The sequence below is a fragment of the Grampus griseus genome (assembly GCF_964374135.1).
Source record: "Grampus griseus genome assembly, chromosome: 11".
Lineage (NCBI taxonomy): Eukaryota > Metazoa > Chordata > Mammalia > Artiodactyla > Delphinidae > Grampus > Grampus griseus.
In genome coordinates this window covers 11,294,321-11,312,806 of record NC_139005.1, presented here as the reverse complement: position 1 = coordinate 11,312,806, position 18,486 = coordinate 11,294,321, and the positions used below count along the sequence as shown (strand labels likewise).

At 43.5% G+C, this 18,486-nt stretch overlaps 2 protein-coding genes across 2 annotated transcripts; one reads left to right on the top strand and one right to left on the bottom strand.

Moving 5' to 3' along the window:
* Positions 1 to 12,908: 12,908 nt before the first annotated feature.
* H2AJ (H2A.J histone) lies at positions 12,909 to 13,564 on the bottom strand. The gene is given in 2 exon segments (XM_082665091.1): positions 12,909 to 13,087; positions 13,090 to 13,564. Coding segments are annotated over 2 exon segments (441 nt in total). The 5' UTR covers positions 13,457 to 13,564; the 3' UTR covers positions 12,909 to 13,013.
* Positions 13,565 to 16,042: 2,478 nt separating this feature from the next.
* Positions 16,043 to 16,354, top strand: H4C16 (H4 histone 16; the record flags this gene model as incomplete). Its single annotated transcript, XM_082666707.1, has 1 exon — positions 16,043 to 16,354. One exon carries the CDS (start codon positions 16,043 to 16,045, stop codon positions 16,352 to 16,354), a length of 312 nt encoding a protein of 103 aa, XP_082522833.1.
* Between the last annotated feature and the right edge of the window lie 2,132 nt (positions 16,355 to 18,486).

Genomic DNA, 18,486 nt, shown 5'->3' with positions numbered 1-18,486 from the left:
ATGAATGAGAATGTTTAACACTTTTAATTTGCATTGATGCTTTCTTTACGAAGTGTTTTAATAACTAATACCTATCCAGTAATCCTGGGGAGGTATTTTCCCCATTTTACAGAGGCAGGTATTGGAACTAAAGGGCTCGTGTGATTTATCCAGGCACCCATAGTGTGTATTTCATACACGAAGACACACACCATATGTATACACACAGTGAGACAATCTATGCATTGCGTTTAGGCTAGACATACCTGGTCTTACTTTCCCGTTGTATCTTTTTTCTTTTTTTTTTTCTGTCCACTTAGTAGTCACCCCAGTTTTTTGCTTTTATTGATTTTAGCTTCTAATATATAGTGTCAATTCTTTTATTTTTTTTTAAACATCATTATTGGAGTATAATTGCTTCACAATGTTGTGCTAGTTTCCGCTGTATAACAACGTGAATCAGCCATACGCATACATATATCCCCATATCCCCTCCCCCTTACGTCTCCCTCCCACCCTCCCTATCCCACCCCTCTAGGTGGTCACAAAGCACCGAGCTGATATCCCTGTGCTATGTGGCTGCTTCCCACTAGCTGTTTTACATTTGGTAGTGTGTATATATCAACACTACGCTCTCACTTCATCCCAGCTTACCCTTCCCACTCTCTGTGTCCTCAACTCCATTCTCTACGTCTGCATCTTTTTTCCTGTTCTGCCCCTAGGTTCATGAGAACCTTTTTTTTTTTTTTTTTTTTTTAGATTCCATATATATGTGTTAGCATGCAGTATTTGTTTTTCTCTTTCTGACTTACTTCACTCTGTATGACAGACTCTAGGTCCATTCACCTCCCTACAAGTGACTCAATTTTGTTTCTTTTTATGGCTGAATAATATTCCACTGTATATATGTGCCACATCTTTATCCGTTCATCTGTTGATGGACACTTAGGTTGTTTCCATGTCCTGGCTATTGTAAATAGTGCTGCAATGAACATTGTGGTACATGACTCTTTGAATTATGGTTTTCTCATGGAATATGCTCAGTAGTGGGCTTGCTGGGTCATATGGTAGTTCCATTTTTAGTTTTTTAAGGACTCTCCATATGTTCTCCATAGTGGCTGTATCAGTTTACATTCCCGTCAACAGTGCAAGAGGTTTCCATTTTCTCCACACCCTCTCCAGCATTAATTGTAGATTTTTTGGTGATGGCCATTCTGACCGGTGTGAGGTGATACCTCATTGTGGTTTTCATTTGCATTTCTCTAATGATTAGTGATGTTGAGCATCCTTTCATGTGTTTGTTAGCAATCTGTATATCTTCTTTGGAGAATGTCTGTTTAGGTCTTCCACCCATTTTTGGATGGGGTTGTTTGTTTTCTTGATATTGAGCTGCATGAGCTGCTTGTATATTTTGGAGATTAATCCTTTGTCAGTTGCTTCATCTGCAAATATTTTCTCCCATTCTTAGGGTTGTCTTTTCGTTGTGTTTATGGTTTCCTTTGTTGTGTAAAAGCTTTTAAGTTTCTTTAGGTCCCATTTGCTTATTTTTGTTTTTATTTCCATTGCTCTAGGAGGTGGGTCAAAAAAGATCTTGCTGCAATTTATGTCAAAGGGTGTTCTGCCTATGTTTTCCACTAAGAATTTTATAGTGTCTGGCCTTACATTTAGGTCTTTAATCGATTTTGAGTTTATTTTTGTGTGTGGTGTTAGGAAGTGTTCTAATTTCATGTTTTTACATGTAGCTGTCCGGTTTTCCCAGCACCACTTATTGAAGAGGCTGTCTTTTCTCCATTGTACACTCTTGCCTCTTTGATCAAAGATAAGGTGACCTATGTTCATGGGTTTATCTCTGGGCTTTCTATCCTGTTCCATTGATCTATTTTTCTGTTTTTCTGCATTTGTCATTTACATCATGGTTTTATAAAAATGTTTGTTCTGGTTAGATCACTGCTGTGAAATGTAAGCCTGATATAAATCTTCAGTCAGGTATATGGATAAATATTACCATTTCTTTATCCAAGTATCGCTTTATTACACATTAATCACTCCTTAACATCATTGTGAAATTCCTTTAAGGTACTATAAAGTGTGAATTAAGGATCATCACATGGCATGGAATCAGCATAAAGCCCGAGGTGACATCTAAGGTCTAGTTGCAATTCTCATTTTGCATATTCTAGTTTGTGCTTTTTATTAAAATATCTCCCTATTTATGTTTAGCTGGGAGACATTTTTTAGTATTAAACTACTTTTTACTGCATTCAAGTCATTCTTCAGATCACAGAAGATGCCACAGTCACCACCCCATGTAGAACTGCACGTTTCTGTTTTGTCCTGAATGCAAACTGGAGCAGGTCTAATACCTGGGAATGTTCCTCAGCCAGAATCGGTTTGGAGGACAGCCTTATCACAGGACTTCTGGAGCTCAAAGCTCTTCCTGAGCAAAGCTGTAGATAAATTTACACATCCAGGTCCTGGGTTCAGGAAGGTATAAATGAGCTGTGGGGAAGCTTTTCTTTACATTCCTGGAAATAAGGACTTTTGGTAAAGTTGGGAGCTGGGACTTCTGTGAGACCAAAATAACTACCTACTCCAGTTCTTTTGTCTCTAAGAAGGCCTTGTAGTTGGCTGTGAAGGAAAAGTAGGGAGGACAGGGCAAGTGGCCAGGACTGGGTGAGCAGAGGGGTTTTCCTTAATCGGCCTGTTCGTTTTGCTGAGGGTCAATAGCCAGTAGAGAGAGAGGTTGGAGAATGAGAGGATAATTGATGGTATGAGGTACCTGAGGGTTTGGGGAGGCGTGAGGGAGTACAAACTATTCATTCCATCCACAGATTGTTATTGAGCGCCTGCTGCAAGCTAGGTGCTAGGAAAGCAGTAGTAAGAAAATCAGATGAGGTCTCTACTATCATGGCTCTAATGGAAATTCCAGGAGATAAACATCAATGTCTATGTTACTTCTGTCTCATACTTTGAATACAGTATTTACCAATGCTAATTTTTTTAAAGAATTTCTTTTTTTTAACCTGCACTAATAAACAATTTGGAAAAAAATAATCTGAGGTCTGCATGTGCCACGTGCTGGCGCAGACATACTCATCAGACCTTTATAATATTTATATGTTACCTTTCTATAGTTATTTTTAAAAAATGAAAATATTTTCTCTGAACATTTAAAAATACTAAGTATCAACTGCTTACCTTAATGATGCTGCAACCAAATAGAGAAAACATTTTCCTTAGAGAAAAAAAGTTTTCAAAGAAAAAACCATGGCTCCCCAAATACATGTTTTTCCTTGATCTGTTATCCTATTCAGAGTATTTCCCCTTTTTAGCCATCTGAAGCCTAAAAATAAGATGTTTTCTATTGTCATTTACCATAATGAATCCATATTTAGTAAGAATTATACCACACGTGCAGGAGATAAATAACTGATATGTAGGAAAATTAACACTTTAAAAATGCTATGAAATGCAAAAAATGTTTTCAGGACTTTTTGTAACAATATTTTGTGAGGAAAATTAGAACGCAGTAATGTTTATATCCATTGATTCTCAAGAAAAAATTAGAGTCCAAAGAAGAACACAATTAACTACGTTATTCATTATCATTGCACCCAGCAACCTTGACCCCAATAAACTGGGGAGTGAGGTAAAGAACGAAGGAAGGTGACAGCCGAAGTTCAGGTAGGGAGAGGGGAAAAAAGAACATTAGTATAGCTCTGAAATCTTGCCTGGTTTCATGAAATGTACCACCCACAAATGAAAAGGCCATATTATTTTCATGAAGGCCTGGCTTTCTTCAATGAGTTGATAAAGGTTGCCATATTTAGGGACTTATTGTAAGACGAACCCATACCTTCTAATAACGGCTCTTGGCTTTCTTGTGTGAGGAGGGAACTAAAATACAGGCAGAGTACAAATCCAACATTTGCTCCTAAGACGATTCTTATTACAGAGTAACCCAAATCACAGGAGGAGGTATTTCTAAATCCATATTTGTACTGAGTTTATCCATAAAAATACATGTTCATTTTAAAAACTTGAGGGTTAACGTAAAGAAGTAAAGAATAACATGAAAGTACCACTTTTATGGAGAAAAACCAAATAGAGCAACAGAAGTTGTTTTAAAAGATGCTTTGTGTTTATTACTTTTTATTTTTGTGTGTTTGTTTCCACTGATAGACCAGAACAGGGATCAGCAAACTTTCCATAAATATTTGGGGCTTTGGGAACTACAGAGTCTCTGCCACAACTACTCAACCCTGCCTCTGAAGTGTGAAACCTGCCGTACAGGCAGGTGGCCGGTCACACTCCACAGCCACGTGGGGAGGGACCCAGGAGAGAGAAACTCTGGACAGGTGGGCCTGTGAGGGAGTCAGGGCACCAGTGAAGGCTGGAGGCCCAGCGTGTGTGGTTCCCCCCTAGGGAGGACCATGGGAAGGTGGTCCCCAGGGCGAGTCAGGGCTGGAGGTCATGCAGGGAATGTGCATTCTGGGCACGAGGCTGGAGTAGAAGCCACCCGGTATCCTCACCCCCTCACTGCTTACCCACCACAACCGGGCAGCAGCCTGAGCCAGCAGGAGTCATACTTCCCTCCTGCCAAGGCCCTCAGTGCCCTCTCCCCACAGAGCCTAGCATCACGCTTCTGTAAGGAAGGCAGGCCCAGAGGAACTCCAACCACTACCACAGAGCCCGTATAAAGTTGGAATTTGGAGCCCTGAGGCAATAAATTTGTAACTGGCACACGAGAGCATAAGGAAAATTCAGTCTTTTTACTTCCACTTTCACAACCTAGTTGTAAAATTATTGGCACAAATTCCTTTAACAAAAATCTATGGAATGTTTCTCAAGCTCCTTCAGGCGGGTGGTTAGGCCATTAGCTTATGCGTATTAGCTGATGATAAAATTTCTGTGTGTCATTTTGTTCTTAAAAATATCTCAAGAGGACTGCAATTGACTGGCCATCTGTGTTAGGGGTTTGTTAAGTAGAACAAAGCTAAGAACTAGGAAGTAAGCAAAAAATACTCAGAAACTCTGACAGAGACAGTGGTACTCACTCAAGGATTCCGTGTGCTCTTTTACGTTTTCCAGCCTTCTTTGCAGTGAGATTTAAGCATGAACTAGTTCTTTCCCGAAGCAAAAAGTGGGTGTGAGTTCCCTGCACTCCTAACCCGCTGCCGCCGGAAGAGACAGGAAGTACTTTGGTATGGCTGGCAAATGGCATATATATGAAAACACGGCAGAAGAATAGGCTGGAATCTATGAATTTTATAGACTTCCTTTAAGGTCTACTTTTATGGAAGCTTCAGGAACACAGGGATTCCATCTGTCCTGTTTGCTCTTGCTAGAACACTGTGTATCAAGGGTTTTTGTCAGGGGGATAAACTTTGTCGTGCTAGCAAAGGTCCGGTGACATTCCTCCCCATAGCAGTGGGTGCCTGCTCATGTTATATTTGTATAACTAAGGGTCCGGATCCCCCGTTTACATGATTCCACCCTCTTCTATGCCCCTAAGGAGGATGAACTGTAGAAACTGCCTTAATGGGGTTTCTTACCTTCTGGCATCCATTTAGGCTGGGTAATAAGCGCTGTGTAGGAGGAAGGGAGGAAAGTGAGGTCATGGTAATTACTCCCCTGGCCCCTCCCCGCATGGTTGCCTTGGGTTAGCTTTTCCTGACTCTCCCTGTCATGCGGGCTCCTCCACACTACCTTCTCCTACCAGGTCTGGTGACCACACCCCTTCACTCCATCAGCCGAGGGTGGTGGAGCCCAGCGGTCACCAGCCCTTCCATGTGCTTTCCCTGCATCACTGTAAGCAGTCCCTTCGTTAAACTGTCCTAAAATCACATTTGGGCATGCCATCTGTTTCCAGACAGGATCCTGGCTGACTTAGCACCTGAATAAATATTCAACAGAGGATGTGTTGAATAAATAATATATAAAAGACAGAGAAGTCACCGAATACAGATAACAAATGTGTTAATATTATAAAACTCCCAGAATCGTGTTTGGCGCATGGTACATACATGTTTGTTAGAATGACATTTGCTTTTCAGAATGAGACCTATGGCTGTGATGGAGAGGACAGATTGGCTGCAAGGTGACAGACCCCAGGTGGGAAGATGCATCTTTCCCCACTGTAGGGGAGAGATGAAGAGTGCCAGACCACCACGGGTGGGTCGAGGGGAGGAGTCGAGAGGTCTGTTCCAGAGGAAGAAAGCACAAGACTGGATAACCAATCTGATGTAGGGGATGAGGCAGAAAGAGAAACAAGAACGTGGGGTCTCCAGCTCAGGGCTTTGGTTGGCTGGCAGTGTCCAGCGAATAAAGGCTGTGAAGCTGCCTTATTGAGGGTGACGATGAAGAACAGCAGGAAGAAGATGACTCCAGCAGCTAACGTTTAGGGAACGTTACTGTGTGCCAGGCATTTTCAGAAGTGCTTTACATGTATTAATTTATTTAATCCTTACTACAACCCTGTGGGGTAGCTAGTACACATTTTACAGATGTGTCTGTTGAGGTGAAGAATGATTAGATAACTTTCCCAGAGTTACACAACTAGGGGAGCAGAAATTCAAACCTAGGTAGTGGACTGGGAGAGGCGGCTGTGGAATGATGGGAATTGGTCCAGTTTGGAACAGCTGAGGTTGAGACCCCAGTGAGATAACCTATGGCGATCTTAAGTAGGCAGGTGAAGTGTGAAGTGTAGAAGGCAGGTAGGGGATATATACCATAAACACTGAGAGACAGGGGAACACAAAAGGGAAAGAGAAAATCGAAGTAGAAAATATAAGGTAATAATCACAACAACAGCAGTAATTTATTGAGCTCTTACCATACACTAGACACTAAATGCTTTATGATAAGGAAAAGATACTATTATCCCATCTTTATGCATGAGAAAACCAAGACTTAGCAAGCTTATAAATAAATGCCTAGATTTTTATTGGTTTGAATGCTTTTCTTCCTGGCATAAGTTCAAATCAGAATAACTGACTGGATTCTGTTTGGGCCCAACAATGGGAAGCAAGATATTGGAAGAGGGGAGAAAAGTGAGGTCATGGTATTTACTTAATATATACATTTAAATGTATTAAAATTATGTATAATTATATATATATAAAGCATATATAAATAAAATTTAAAACAATTCATTATTAGAAATATTGATACATGAACTATCATGTGAAAAATACCAGGACATTTTTACCCTATGTGAAGACACGCAAAAAGATAAATTCAAGAGAGAACGTCCCTTGATGAATGTGAAAGCAAGGGGATGGTGTCGGAGGATTTGGATGTTTAAAGTACATGAATGTGGGACTGAAATACCCACAGACAGTGGTTCCCTCTTTTGCGTGGTGCTTGGACACTGCCGACATTCGCCTTGGATGTCTCTGCCTACCTCCGCTGCTCAGCAAGTCCTCTTCTCAGGGTCACGCTTTTTTCTTTAGTTATTGAGAGAGGGGAACACAGCCCATGACAGCTTGAAACTGGCCTGGACTATTGGCTAGACCCTGGCGTTACTAGGAGTTGGCCTGACATAGCTGTACCATGGTATTACGTGGAACATAAACCATTTTACATGACACCAACAACACACAAGGCCATTCTACTGTGAAACATCAAAACAAAACCGAGATCTCTGTATCATATATGAACACAAAAACATAAGCGTTGTCCAAACCCCAAAAATGACCAAACAGCCCCTGTGTTGGCCCATATGCATTAGCATCTTCACCTATTACAGCTTTAGCCTCACTTCCTTCCTTGTACCTGATTAGCTGTATTAAGCTACCAAATCAAAGACGTACCTCTGTTCCCTCCACAGTATGGAATCCTGGGCGAAGCCCCAGACCTACATCCTATACACAGACCCAAGCCCTATAACAAATCCTTTCTAATATATTAGACACCTCACATCTCCCCAGTATGTGTGCTCCCTGCTACAAAGAACAACAAACCCAACTTGTTAAACTACAGGTATGTTCCTGGTGGTCTTTGGCTGAAGGGCAAAGACAAAACTATGGATTCAACTAAAGTGCTCATTACTTGGACCAGGACTCTCAACTCAGTAATAGTGTGAACATCTGGGACCCCTGGGCTTTTGACAGGAACAAGAGAGTTCATTTGACACGTACTTTAAAACAGAAAGCAAGTAAACCCTTACGAGCACTTTGCTTGTCTGGTTTGCCTAAAAGAAAGATAATTTTGTTTAGTGTAGGGCTTATCCCTCCTTTGTTTCCATCATTTGGAGTTAGGCTGTGCTGGCTTTTTAATTGCATGGCTTGATAAAATTATCAAAGACCCCAGTTACTATCCAAACCCACTGTTAACCTTTTTTTGTGTATATATATATATATGTTAAAATGTGTTTTTCAACACCTAAACTTTCTTTCCTCTCCCTGTAGAGAAAACAAAATAAAGCTTTACGGTGATAATTTCGTATCTGCCTGAAGCCAGCCAGCTTCCTTTCTTTTTTCATTTTGTTTTGTTTTGTTCCTCTTACTCTCCATTTCCCTCTCTTGGGAAACTAAACACTTAAACATTAACTAAGTTTGTCAGGGTCAAATTTCTCCTGCTTTAGTCATTCTAAAATACCTACATCGGCTTTATGAATTAATAAGTTGCTCTAACACAACACTGTAAATCCACTATAAGTCAAAAAGAAAAAAAGTTGCCACCATTTCTATAACTTCTTTAAAATTGAAACTTAAAACATTGATTAAAATTAAAATATGTAAAAACCTGTATTCAAATATATGGGATGATAACAAAAGATGCATTCTCAAATGGTTCTTTGCCAATATTCTTCTCGGCTTTTGTAAAAAAATGTTTTTGGACTCCCCTGGCAGTCCAGGAGTTAGGACTCCACACTTCCAATGCAGGGGCCAACAGGTTCAATCCCTGGTTGAAGAACTAAGATCCCACATGCCGCTCGGCGCAACCAAAACAATTTAAAAATTAAAAAAAATAAAATTTTAAAAAATGTTTTTGCTGTCACGATATATCTCCCTCTAATTTCTGTATATGCAATGTGAAAATGCCAAGGAGAAAATGCATCTCCATTCCAGTGCCACGGGTAAAGTAAGCCAGCTTGCCAGCGTTCCCTGGGTAGGACAACGTAATAACTTTTAAAGAACATATTCTACTTACATGTCAAAATAAAGACAAATTAGGAAGTGTCTGGGAGCACAGCGACCCAAATTGTGAAAAATCTCCATCCCTTGACGCTCTCTCCTTCAGTCTGTGTCCCGTCATCTTCTGAAAGGCTGCTCTTCCTCGACAGGAGATTAGACCTCACAGATCCCACACGCCCTGTCAGAGATTCACTTATACACCTTTCCCTACATTCTCTAGATTTATATTCCCTCTGGATGATTTTACCCATGAAGACCATTGTTAATCATGACTCCCAGATTCTTATCTCCAGGCCAGACTTTCTCCCCTGGATTCCCCGGACGCAGGTATATTGCCTTTTGACCCCCATGCTTTTGCACGTGCTGTCCCTCTGCCTAGAACGCTCTGTCGTGTCAGGCTCACTTTTGCACTAGACCCATCTCAGGTGCCACTCTCCCCACCAGGCCGAGAAACACAGGTGCCTCTTCTCTGTTACTATAATACCCTGAGCATCTCCCTTTCTTAAGGTGTAGCCTGCTAGATTATAATCATCTTTCTAATTATATGATAATCATTGTTCTTGACAGCCAGTTATCAATCACAGATGTAACATGTAACATATGCTCAATAAATTGTTGAACGAACAGGTTCCATTTTTAATCTGAGTGGGTGCATTTAACAAGCTACTAATTCCAAACTAGGTTGTCCTTCAAGGGGGAAAAAATACAAATTCAGGTTCACAAGGTTCATTTCGCTATTTACGACTCTCTTTTCTGTTACAGACTGGATTGTAGATGTCTTATAGCTAGTAAAACAGCCATTAAGCTTGTTTTTATGGTGCGTTAGACGAGAAGTCACAGAATTGTTAGAATGCCAGATGTTTACTAATTTCAATAGGTCCCGTGACTACTGCTACTTGCTCTAAATCCAGTTTCACATACTAATGGTTACTATTCATTGAGCACATTTCTATATGGGAAGCTCAGTGCCTTAATTTACATTATCTCATTAACTCTTCCCCCAGATCCACTGATGTAACTCTATTATTATGCCCAATTAATAGATGAAACTGAGATTTAAAGAGATTGAGTAACATTTCCAAAATCACCCACCTACTAAGGAGGTGAGTGGATTTGAGCCCAGGTCTCATTCCAGAGAGTAAAAGTTCTTAAACACCATAGTATATGACCTTTCAACCATCGGAAGGAGATTTGTGAAGAGTTTGCATATAGTTATCACCAATTATGGGGCCAGACTAAACCTTTTGATTCCAGGCAGACAAAACTAAACAGACCAGTTCTCAGGGACACAAAGGCAAGACTGGCCCTGCAGGAAAAAACAAAGAATGAACAAATCCTGGCCAAGTCACAGCCTGCCACGCTGAATGGCTTATCTCCACGAGAAAGCGCATGTGTGTATACACACACAACTATGGATTAGAAATCTACTAAGGACAAGAATTCAGGTCCCACCAGTTTTTGTCCTAAATCTTCTTCCATCAGGTCTCGTGCTTGGAAAAATATTGGCCTTTTAAGTTAACAATCATACATTGGCAAGAACTGCCAATAAACTATTCAGGTTTAAAAACCCCTCAAAAACAGAAATGGTGAGGGACTGATTGAAGCTTGCAGCAGGGGAAGTATTTAAGGGGAGCCTAAGAATCTCTGGGACAGTGGTGGTCGAGGTAGAATGAGGATGGGGGTCATCACTGTACCTTGTATCTGGCCTGTTTTTATCTTCAGGTAACAGGATTAGACTCCTGTGAATCTTTAGAGGGAAAAGAAAAGTTTATCTTATAAATGTCCTATCCTAATTTCTTTACCATTTGGTAATAATCTTTCACGTGCCTCAAATTTTTTAGGAAATTAAGACATAAGTGTCAAAACCAGCACCCGATATACACTTTTTTTCCCTCCACTGCCCATCACTCCACAAAGTGGTAACAATGATAACTATTCCTAATAATTGGGCATTAAAAACAACAAAATCATATTAACTACAGTTACCTATTCCCTAACCTATAAAGGTAAGCCTATATCCCTGTAGAAAATGGTACTTCTTTCAATTTACTGAGCATCTAATATCTGGCATGCAATAAAGGAACAATCTCAGTCATCAAAATAGGTATTATGACTATTATTTTACATATGAGGAAGCCTTCTGAGTAGAAGGTGGTAATGGAGTAAACAGCTGGACACCTTGGAAACTGCCCTGGGTACATACCCTGGGTATTTTCTCACATTTCACATATTTATTAAAGCATTACTGTGCCATTAATCAACACAACCCCAATAGGCATTGTTGGAATGAGGTCATTACTTCAGGCCTCCGAACAGGGGTATGTGTGGCCTGACCTTGGTATGCTTCAATCTTGATCACATGGGAGAAGTAATCCCGACATTCATTCCACAAGCAACAGAGAGACACAAGTACTAGTGGAAGCTGATGGGGAATTCTTTCTCTGATAGTAACTTATTTGTTCAGTGTCCTACCTTCAGGACACTGAACAAATAAGTGAGCTTTAAGAGTCAAAATCCAGTTGGTCTCATCTACAGCTATACCCCCATCACCCATCACCTAGTACTGTGCATGGCATATAGACATGCTCAATAAATATTGGGGAAGAAATAAAGACAGTCCATGTGAGAAAACGGGCCAACTACAATACTACCAAGAATGAAGACATACTGTTTTTTTTTTTTCTTTTCAAGAAGACTTCAACTCTGACTCACAGGAAAGATGAATCCAAAGACGTGAAATCTAAACGGGGATCTTATTTTGTGGAGCATGAGGGCCAGGACAAAGCTTGTAGAAAAGGGTGAAATGGAAGGGTCAGTTAAGGACAGATTGGATTGCTAGTGTGTAACTTTCAAATTCTTGATCTGAAATCATTTGTCCTTGCCTTTTCTCACATCTCACATATTTATTAAAGCATTACTGTACCATTAAGCAACACAACCCCAATAGGCATTGTTGGAATGAGGTCATTACTTCAGGCCAGTGGTAGAACATAAGGGACATCAAGAGGGTGATTTGTTGTTATAAAGCAAAATCGAACCAATTACATTTCCACAGGAATCTAATATGGTGGAGATAAGACCATTATGAAGCTAGAAACTTGAGAAAATCATTTTTAAAGCTCATAAGCATATGTAACTCATGACTAAAGGTGCTGCACTGTTCTGCAACATGAGTGTCAGGGGAACAAACTTCCAACCTCGTGACTCATGCTTCCGTATTACACATTACACACTCATGCTTCCGTATTCTTCATTTTAAAGAAATGTGAACATAAGCGTGTTCATAAAAATATCTGATACCGAAAACACAACAGCTGTCAGGCCAAGAAAAATCTGTTGACACCGTGTCATCAGAGCCACACTTCCAAGACGGCAAGTTATTTTACCTTTTGAAAAGTATGGGCGGAGAGACAACTTCCTGCCCAAGACCAGCTCGAAGCCACCGTCTCCTTCCTAGAACAGGTTCCTGAACTGCCCAAACAGGGCAGGGGAGCAAAGGCCCTGGGAAGGGAAAGTAAAAATAACTCCCCCAGCCGCATTCGCACCTACTCTGTCTCTCCTCCGCCTTCAGGCGAGGAGGAAGAGTTCCCAACTCTGCCCACCTCCAGGCCAGTGGGTCCCTTCTGGTCTCCCTTGCCCGCCTTGAGGGTGACCTGCGGACCAAAACAGCCCAGAAAGTGGCTCAGGCCGACCCACCAGTACCTCCTCCAAAGGCCTCCCGGTTGCCCCCTGGGTCACCCGGCAGGCCCCCGCGATTACACAGTTCTCTCGACCAGACAACTTTCACCGACTTTATTGGCCCCCGACCCTAATGGGCCCCTCGCCGCCCACCTCCCCACTAGATCGCGCCGGCCCTCCATAACATCAACCGTATTCAAAAACACTGCGGGGTGGCTATGGAAAGAGCCTTTGCTGAGGAAGCCAGCTCTCCTGTGGCGGCGTCAGGGTCACTTGCTCTTCGCCTTCTGACTCTCCGTCTTCTTGGGCAGCAGCACGGCCTGGATGTTGGGTAGGACGCCGCCCTGGGCGATGGTCACTTTCCCCAGCAGCTTGTTTAGCTCCTCGTCATTGCGGATGGCGAGTTGCAGGTGGCGAGGGATTATCCTGGTCTTCTTGTTGTCCCGCGCGGCGTTGCCAGCCAACTCCAGGATCTCCGCCGTCAGGTATTCCAGCACCGCCGCCAGGTACACCGGCGCCCCGGCTCCCACTCGCTCTGCGTAGTTACCTTTGCGCAGCAGTCGGTGCACTCGGCCCACCGGGAACTGCAGGCCCGCGCGAGAGGACCGGGACTTGGCCTTTGCCCGCACTTTGCCGCCCTGCTTTCCGCGACCAGACATGTTTGTCTCTCGCCTAAAACTCCAGCTAGGGGAAATAAAACCCAGCGGTCCAGTTCCTAGAATGGAAGGGCAACGTACCACATCTGAACTGCCTCCACCAACACTTTGCTGACACTAGGCAGCGCCTTCCCATTGGGCGCGGCAACAACCTCGGCTCCGGTGACCAATGACAGGCAGGCTCTTCTCCCAATTAGAGCGCTGGCAGAAGGACCGCCTTCTCCCGCTTGCTCCAATCAAAAGAAAAACTGCTAACCCTCATTTACATAACCTTCCATATGAATACCCTGGGCCCGACTGCTCCGCCTTTAAGGGTTCAGTTGAACTTACAGGATCCTGAGGTTTCAACGTCCTCGCTCACTCGCAGGAAAATAACGTCTTAAGAATTAAGTAACCGGGTTTCCCTAGTGGCGCTAGTGGTGTAGTGGTTGAGAATCCGCCTGCCAATGTAGAAAACACAGGTTCTAGCTCTGGTCGGGGAAGATCCCACATGCCACAAAGCAACACAGGTTCTAGCTCAGGTCGGGGAAGATCCCACATGCCACAAAGCAACACAGGTTCTAGCTCTGGTCGGGGAAGATCCCACATGCCACAAAGCAACAAAGCCGTGTGCCACAATTACGGAGCCTACAAGCTGTAACTACTGAGCCCGCATGCCACAACTACTGAAGCCCATGCTCTTAGAGCCCATGCTCCACAATAAAAGAACCCACTGCAATGAGAAGCCCGCTCACGGCAACAAAGAGTAGCTCTCCTGCTCACCGCAACTAGATAAAAAAGCCTGCACGCAGTAACAAAGACCCAATGCAGCCAAAAATAAATTAATTAATTTTTTAAAAAGTTTAAAAAAATTAAGAAACCATGGTAAGAAAAAGAAAAATCCGGAAGGAGAGCTACTCTAAAGTACAAGGCCTGAAGCAAGAAATCCCTCTAGCACTTGAGGTTGCAGGGTATGCCCCCAATTTTTGACTTATTATTATTATTATTATGGACACTTTTTATTCTTGTAAACAAGAGAGATCTCTAACTTGAAAATGTTCTAACCTTGATTTCTTAGTAAATATTTAAAAGCCAACCTATTTTACCATTACAAGAATCCTGATTCTTCAAGACTTTTCTTCTTTGAGTCAAGGATTAAAATCATGTGGTACAATTTGACTATTTAGGATTTTTTTTTTTAGCCATCCAGAGAGTGTTCTGAGAGCTCTTTTAATTCTTCTTTAACAACAATAACAGTAACTTTTTTGTGCTATGGAGATGGGTAAGGATAGGTAAATAATAAGCATTTAGGTATATATAAATATTTACCATAAAGCTTTCCTGCTGGAAAGGCTTATTCGTCAGGACTAGGGACAGGGAGCACAGTTTACTAAAATATTTGTTCCTCAAGGTGTTAAGTACCTGGGAAAGAGTTATGAATCATCCTCTAAATACTGCTGCCTTTTATCGCAGTAAACCCTTTTGGGAAGACAGACAGTCCTATCTCCTAGAGGGGCGACACTACTCAAAAGTTTTGTTTCTGCTCAGGGATTCTCTTAAGAAAAGAATGGAGAGCCTCCTAATTGGGGATCTGCAGTATAAATCACTATTTAAAGCCACGATCATGGCATCCACTATTTTACAGGAACTTTGAATTTTTAAGTGAGAACCTCGGGTTTTAATGAAATAAGATTACAGTATTTTAACTAAATAATCACAGAAATAGTTATTTGATTGAAACGCAAAAAACGCGCTTCGGCTGGAGGCGGTGGAGGCAGTAAAGTCTGCCAACTGTGCAGAAGAATCTTCAAGGGAAAAGTCTGGGGGGATTGGGGGGAATGGGTAAGGTTAGACTTTTTGAAAGGATTTTAGTTCTTTCTCCACGGGGCCCCCAAAAGAGAAAAAAGAACCATTAAAAGATTTTCTCTACCCCAACTAGTGACTTAAAAAGATCCACAGGTGTAAAGCAACTGCTTTTAAATTTAACATGTAGTAAAGCATTCCTGGTTCCTATTGATTTTCACATTAGTCTGAGAATGGTATTATAAGAGTAAGCATTCCGTTTGAAAACTATAAAATTAGAATTGCCGCGCCCTACAGAGAGAGAGAGAGAGAAAAGGCAAAATAAATTTTATCGAGTCTTTCCTCAATTTCATGGCAAAAATAAGAAAATCTTTCCCAAATAAGCAAACAAGAAATTTTATAGGGAGGGAATTTTTTTTTTTTTTTTTTTTTTCTTCCGGTACGCGGGCCTCTCACTGTTGTGGCCTCTCCCGTTGCGGAGCACAGGCTCCGGACGCGCAGGCTCAGCGGCCTATGACTCACGGACCCAGCCGCTCCGCGGCATGTGGGATCTTCCCGGACCAGGGCACGAACCGGTGTTCGCTGAATCGGCAGGCGGACTCTCAACCACTGCGCCACCAGGGAAGCCCTATAGGGAGGGAATTTTTAAAAAAAAAAAAAAAGAAAGAAATCTCCTGGAGCCTATAGCTCCGCCCACTTGCTTGAGGTTTTCAAACAGGTCCGCTAGAAGGAACTATAAGCCCAGGTTCACAGCTCACAGAACTACTAGCAGCTTGCTGTTTGATTGTAGACGTGTTGTTGTGAAAGATGTCTGGTCGAGGTAAAGGTGGCAAAGGGCTAGGTAAGGGAGGCGCTAAGCGCCACCGGAAGGTCTTACGGGACAACATCCAGGGTATTACGAAGCCCGCCATTCGCCGTCTGGCTCGCCGTGGTGGTGTGAAGCGCATCTCTGGCCTCATCTATGAGGAGACTCGGGGAGTGCTCAAAGTGTTCCTGGAGAACGTGATCCGTGATGCGGTGACTTACACGGAGCACGCCAAGCGCAAGACGGTCACGGCCATGGATGTGGTGTATGCGCTGAAACGCCAGGGCCGCACCCTTTACGGCTTCGGCGGCTGAGGTGTGCCTGCGGCTTATCTCCAGATCCCAAAAGGCCCTTTTTAGGGCCCTCAAAACGTCAAGAAAAGAGTTGGTAGTGCTTAAACTGCCGTGTGAATGTGCAGATAGGTGCTTCAAATGAAGCGTTAATTGGGGTTAGGCTTGAGGCTTGGGGAGGTGTGAGCAGCAGAGCTCGAGCCGGGAACCTAGCGTCCGCGCTTAGAACGTAGCCTGGGAAATGCGGCGCAGGGCAGTAGTGATTTTGCTCTCTGTTTCAGAGCCGGACTGCCGACTTTGGATTCCTTTTGGGAAAAGTAGGCATCGCTACCTTTCCAAACCCACGTCTTGGAAGTGGTACACGCTTCTTAGCGGGGGAGGCTTCGAGCCCTGAGCATATATAGAATGGCTTGTATGCAAATAGGGTGAGCCGGCTATCCTCCTCCGATTGGATAGGAGGCGTCAGAGGGGGCGGTTCTCGCTGGTGCTACCCGGGTTCTCGCTGGTCGACCCGCTCCGTCTCTGAGACCGCGGATGTCGCGGCGTCCAATAGGAAAGCTTGAGGTGCAGGCGTAGTGTGGCGCGCCGGAGTCTGCCGGGTGTGAATATTTTGTTTTTTCACAGACTTTGTGAGTAAGGGGTAACCCAGCTCAGGCGCTGAATGCAGGGTGGCTGCGTGTGGGCGAAGTCCAAGCCTGGGCCTGAGCCCTCGGCCCCTGCGCTAGCCGTGGGTCAGCTGCACAAAGATAGACGCGCCGAGCAGGTGAGCGTCCCGACTCCGGAGTACCCGGCGGCGGTGCTTGAACTCCTAGCGGTGGGAATCCAGGAGTTAGCCGGCAGCGTGGCCGGGGCGCAGGGCAGCGTCCTGCCCAGCATCCATGCGCTGCTGTTGCTCGGGAGAGAGGGTCGTGTGGCCCGGTAGCAGCCGGGAGATAAACCCTCACTTCCTAGTAAAAGTCGTTTTCCGAATCGCGGGCGGTGCTGAGGAGAGGAGAGAGGAGGCGAGTTGGGTTCTAAGGGGTTCAGAGAAAAGGGTGTGGCGAGAGAGCTGTTTAGTCGTGGAGTCCTACGCAGTAATCCCTCCCGGGAGAGCAAGGAACGGTCCGTTTGCGGGCGCTTTCCTGGGTCGCCGGCGGAGCTGGAGACGGGGCCCCACCTGCGTGCCGCAGGCAGGGGCCGCCAGCGGGGAGAGGCGGGAACCGAAGTCATTAAAGGGCCTCGCTCGACCCCTGGCTCTGTCACTCCTAACTAACCTGTTTATATGAGGGAAATGGGGAAGGGGCTTAAGGCCCCCGAATGCGGTGTGATCCCATGCACCTTAACTGATCTCCCCCAGCTCCGGCTTGTCTAGACATCGTGAAATCACTTAGCTTCCTAGAGGTGGTTGCCTGGATTGGCTTTGGGGTAATTTCCCAGCCTTGACAGCGATGTATGTGTATCTCACTTTAAGCGATATATCAATATATCTCATATGTACTCTAGCCAGGGAAACATTTCTTGTATTCCCTCAGCAGAGGCTGGCATCATATCATTTATTGAATATCAGACACTTTGGGACAAATTGTATTCCATGATTGCATTTGATTCCCCAGCAAATTTACGAATTATGTATTATTAATTACCATTTTACAGATGAGGAAACTGATACGGGGTTTGGGGCAGAACTGAGCCAGGATTTGAACCCAGCCCTGTTGGATGCTGCACCCTTTGACGTTAACCTTTACGTGCTACTGACTCTGCCAGGGAGGCTCCCGTCCCTATTTGCTGACATTTCACTTCTAAGTGGTTTCTTCTACTCCATACTCAAGTGTATCCATGGTGCTGGTATTAATTAAATTTCTGGGGCAGTGAGACAGTCCCGTAAGTTCAACTTTCTTTAATTCAAGTGAAAAAACCCCTGAGTTACTTAAAAAGAAGCAGCAGGGTCTGGCACACTTCTGTGCCATTGTATTTGTTGAGTGAGCGAATGAGTGTATTTGAGTAGATAGATGCACCTATTAAATCCCCAATTTAGTGTGAATCAGATTATTGAGGATGAAGGTGGGACTGCAGTGGAGCATGAAAATAGGTATTCATATGATAATTTAAAATATTTATTCTTTAAGTATTTAAGTTATTTGGAATCAATTTTTTGTTTATATTTTTGATGGTGGCCT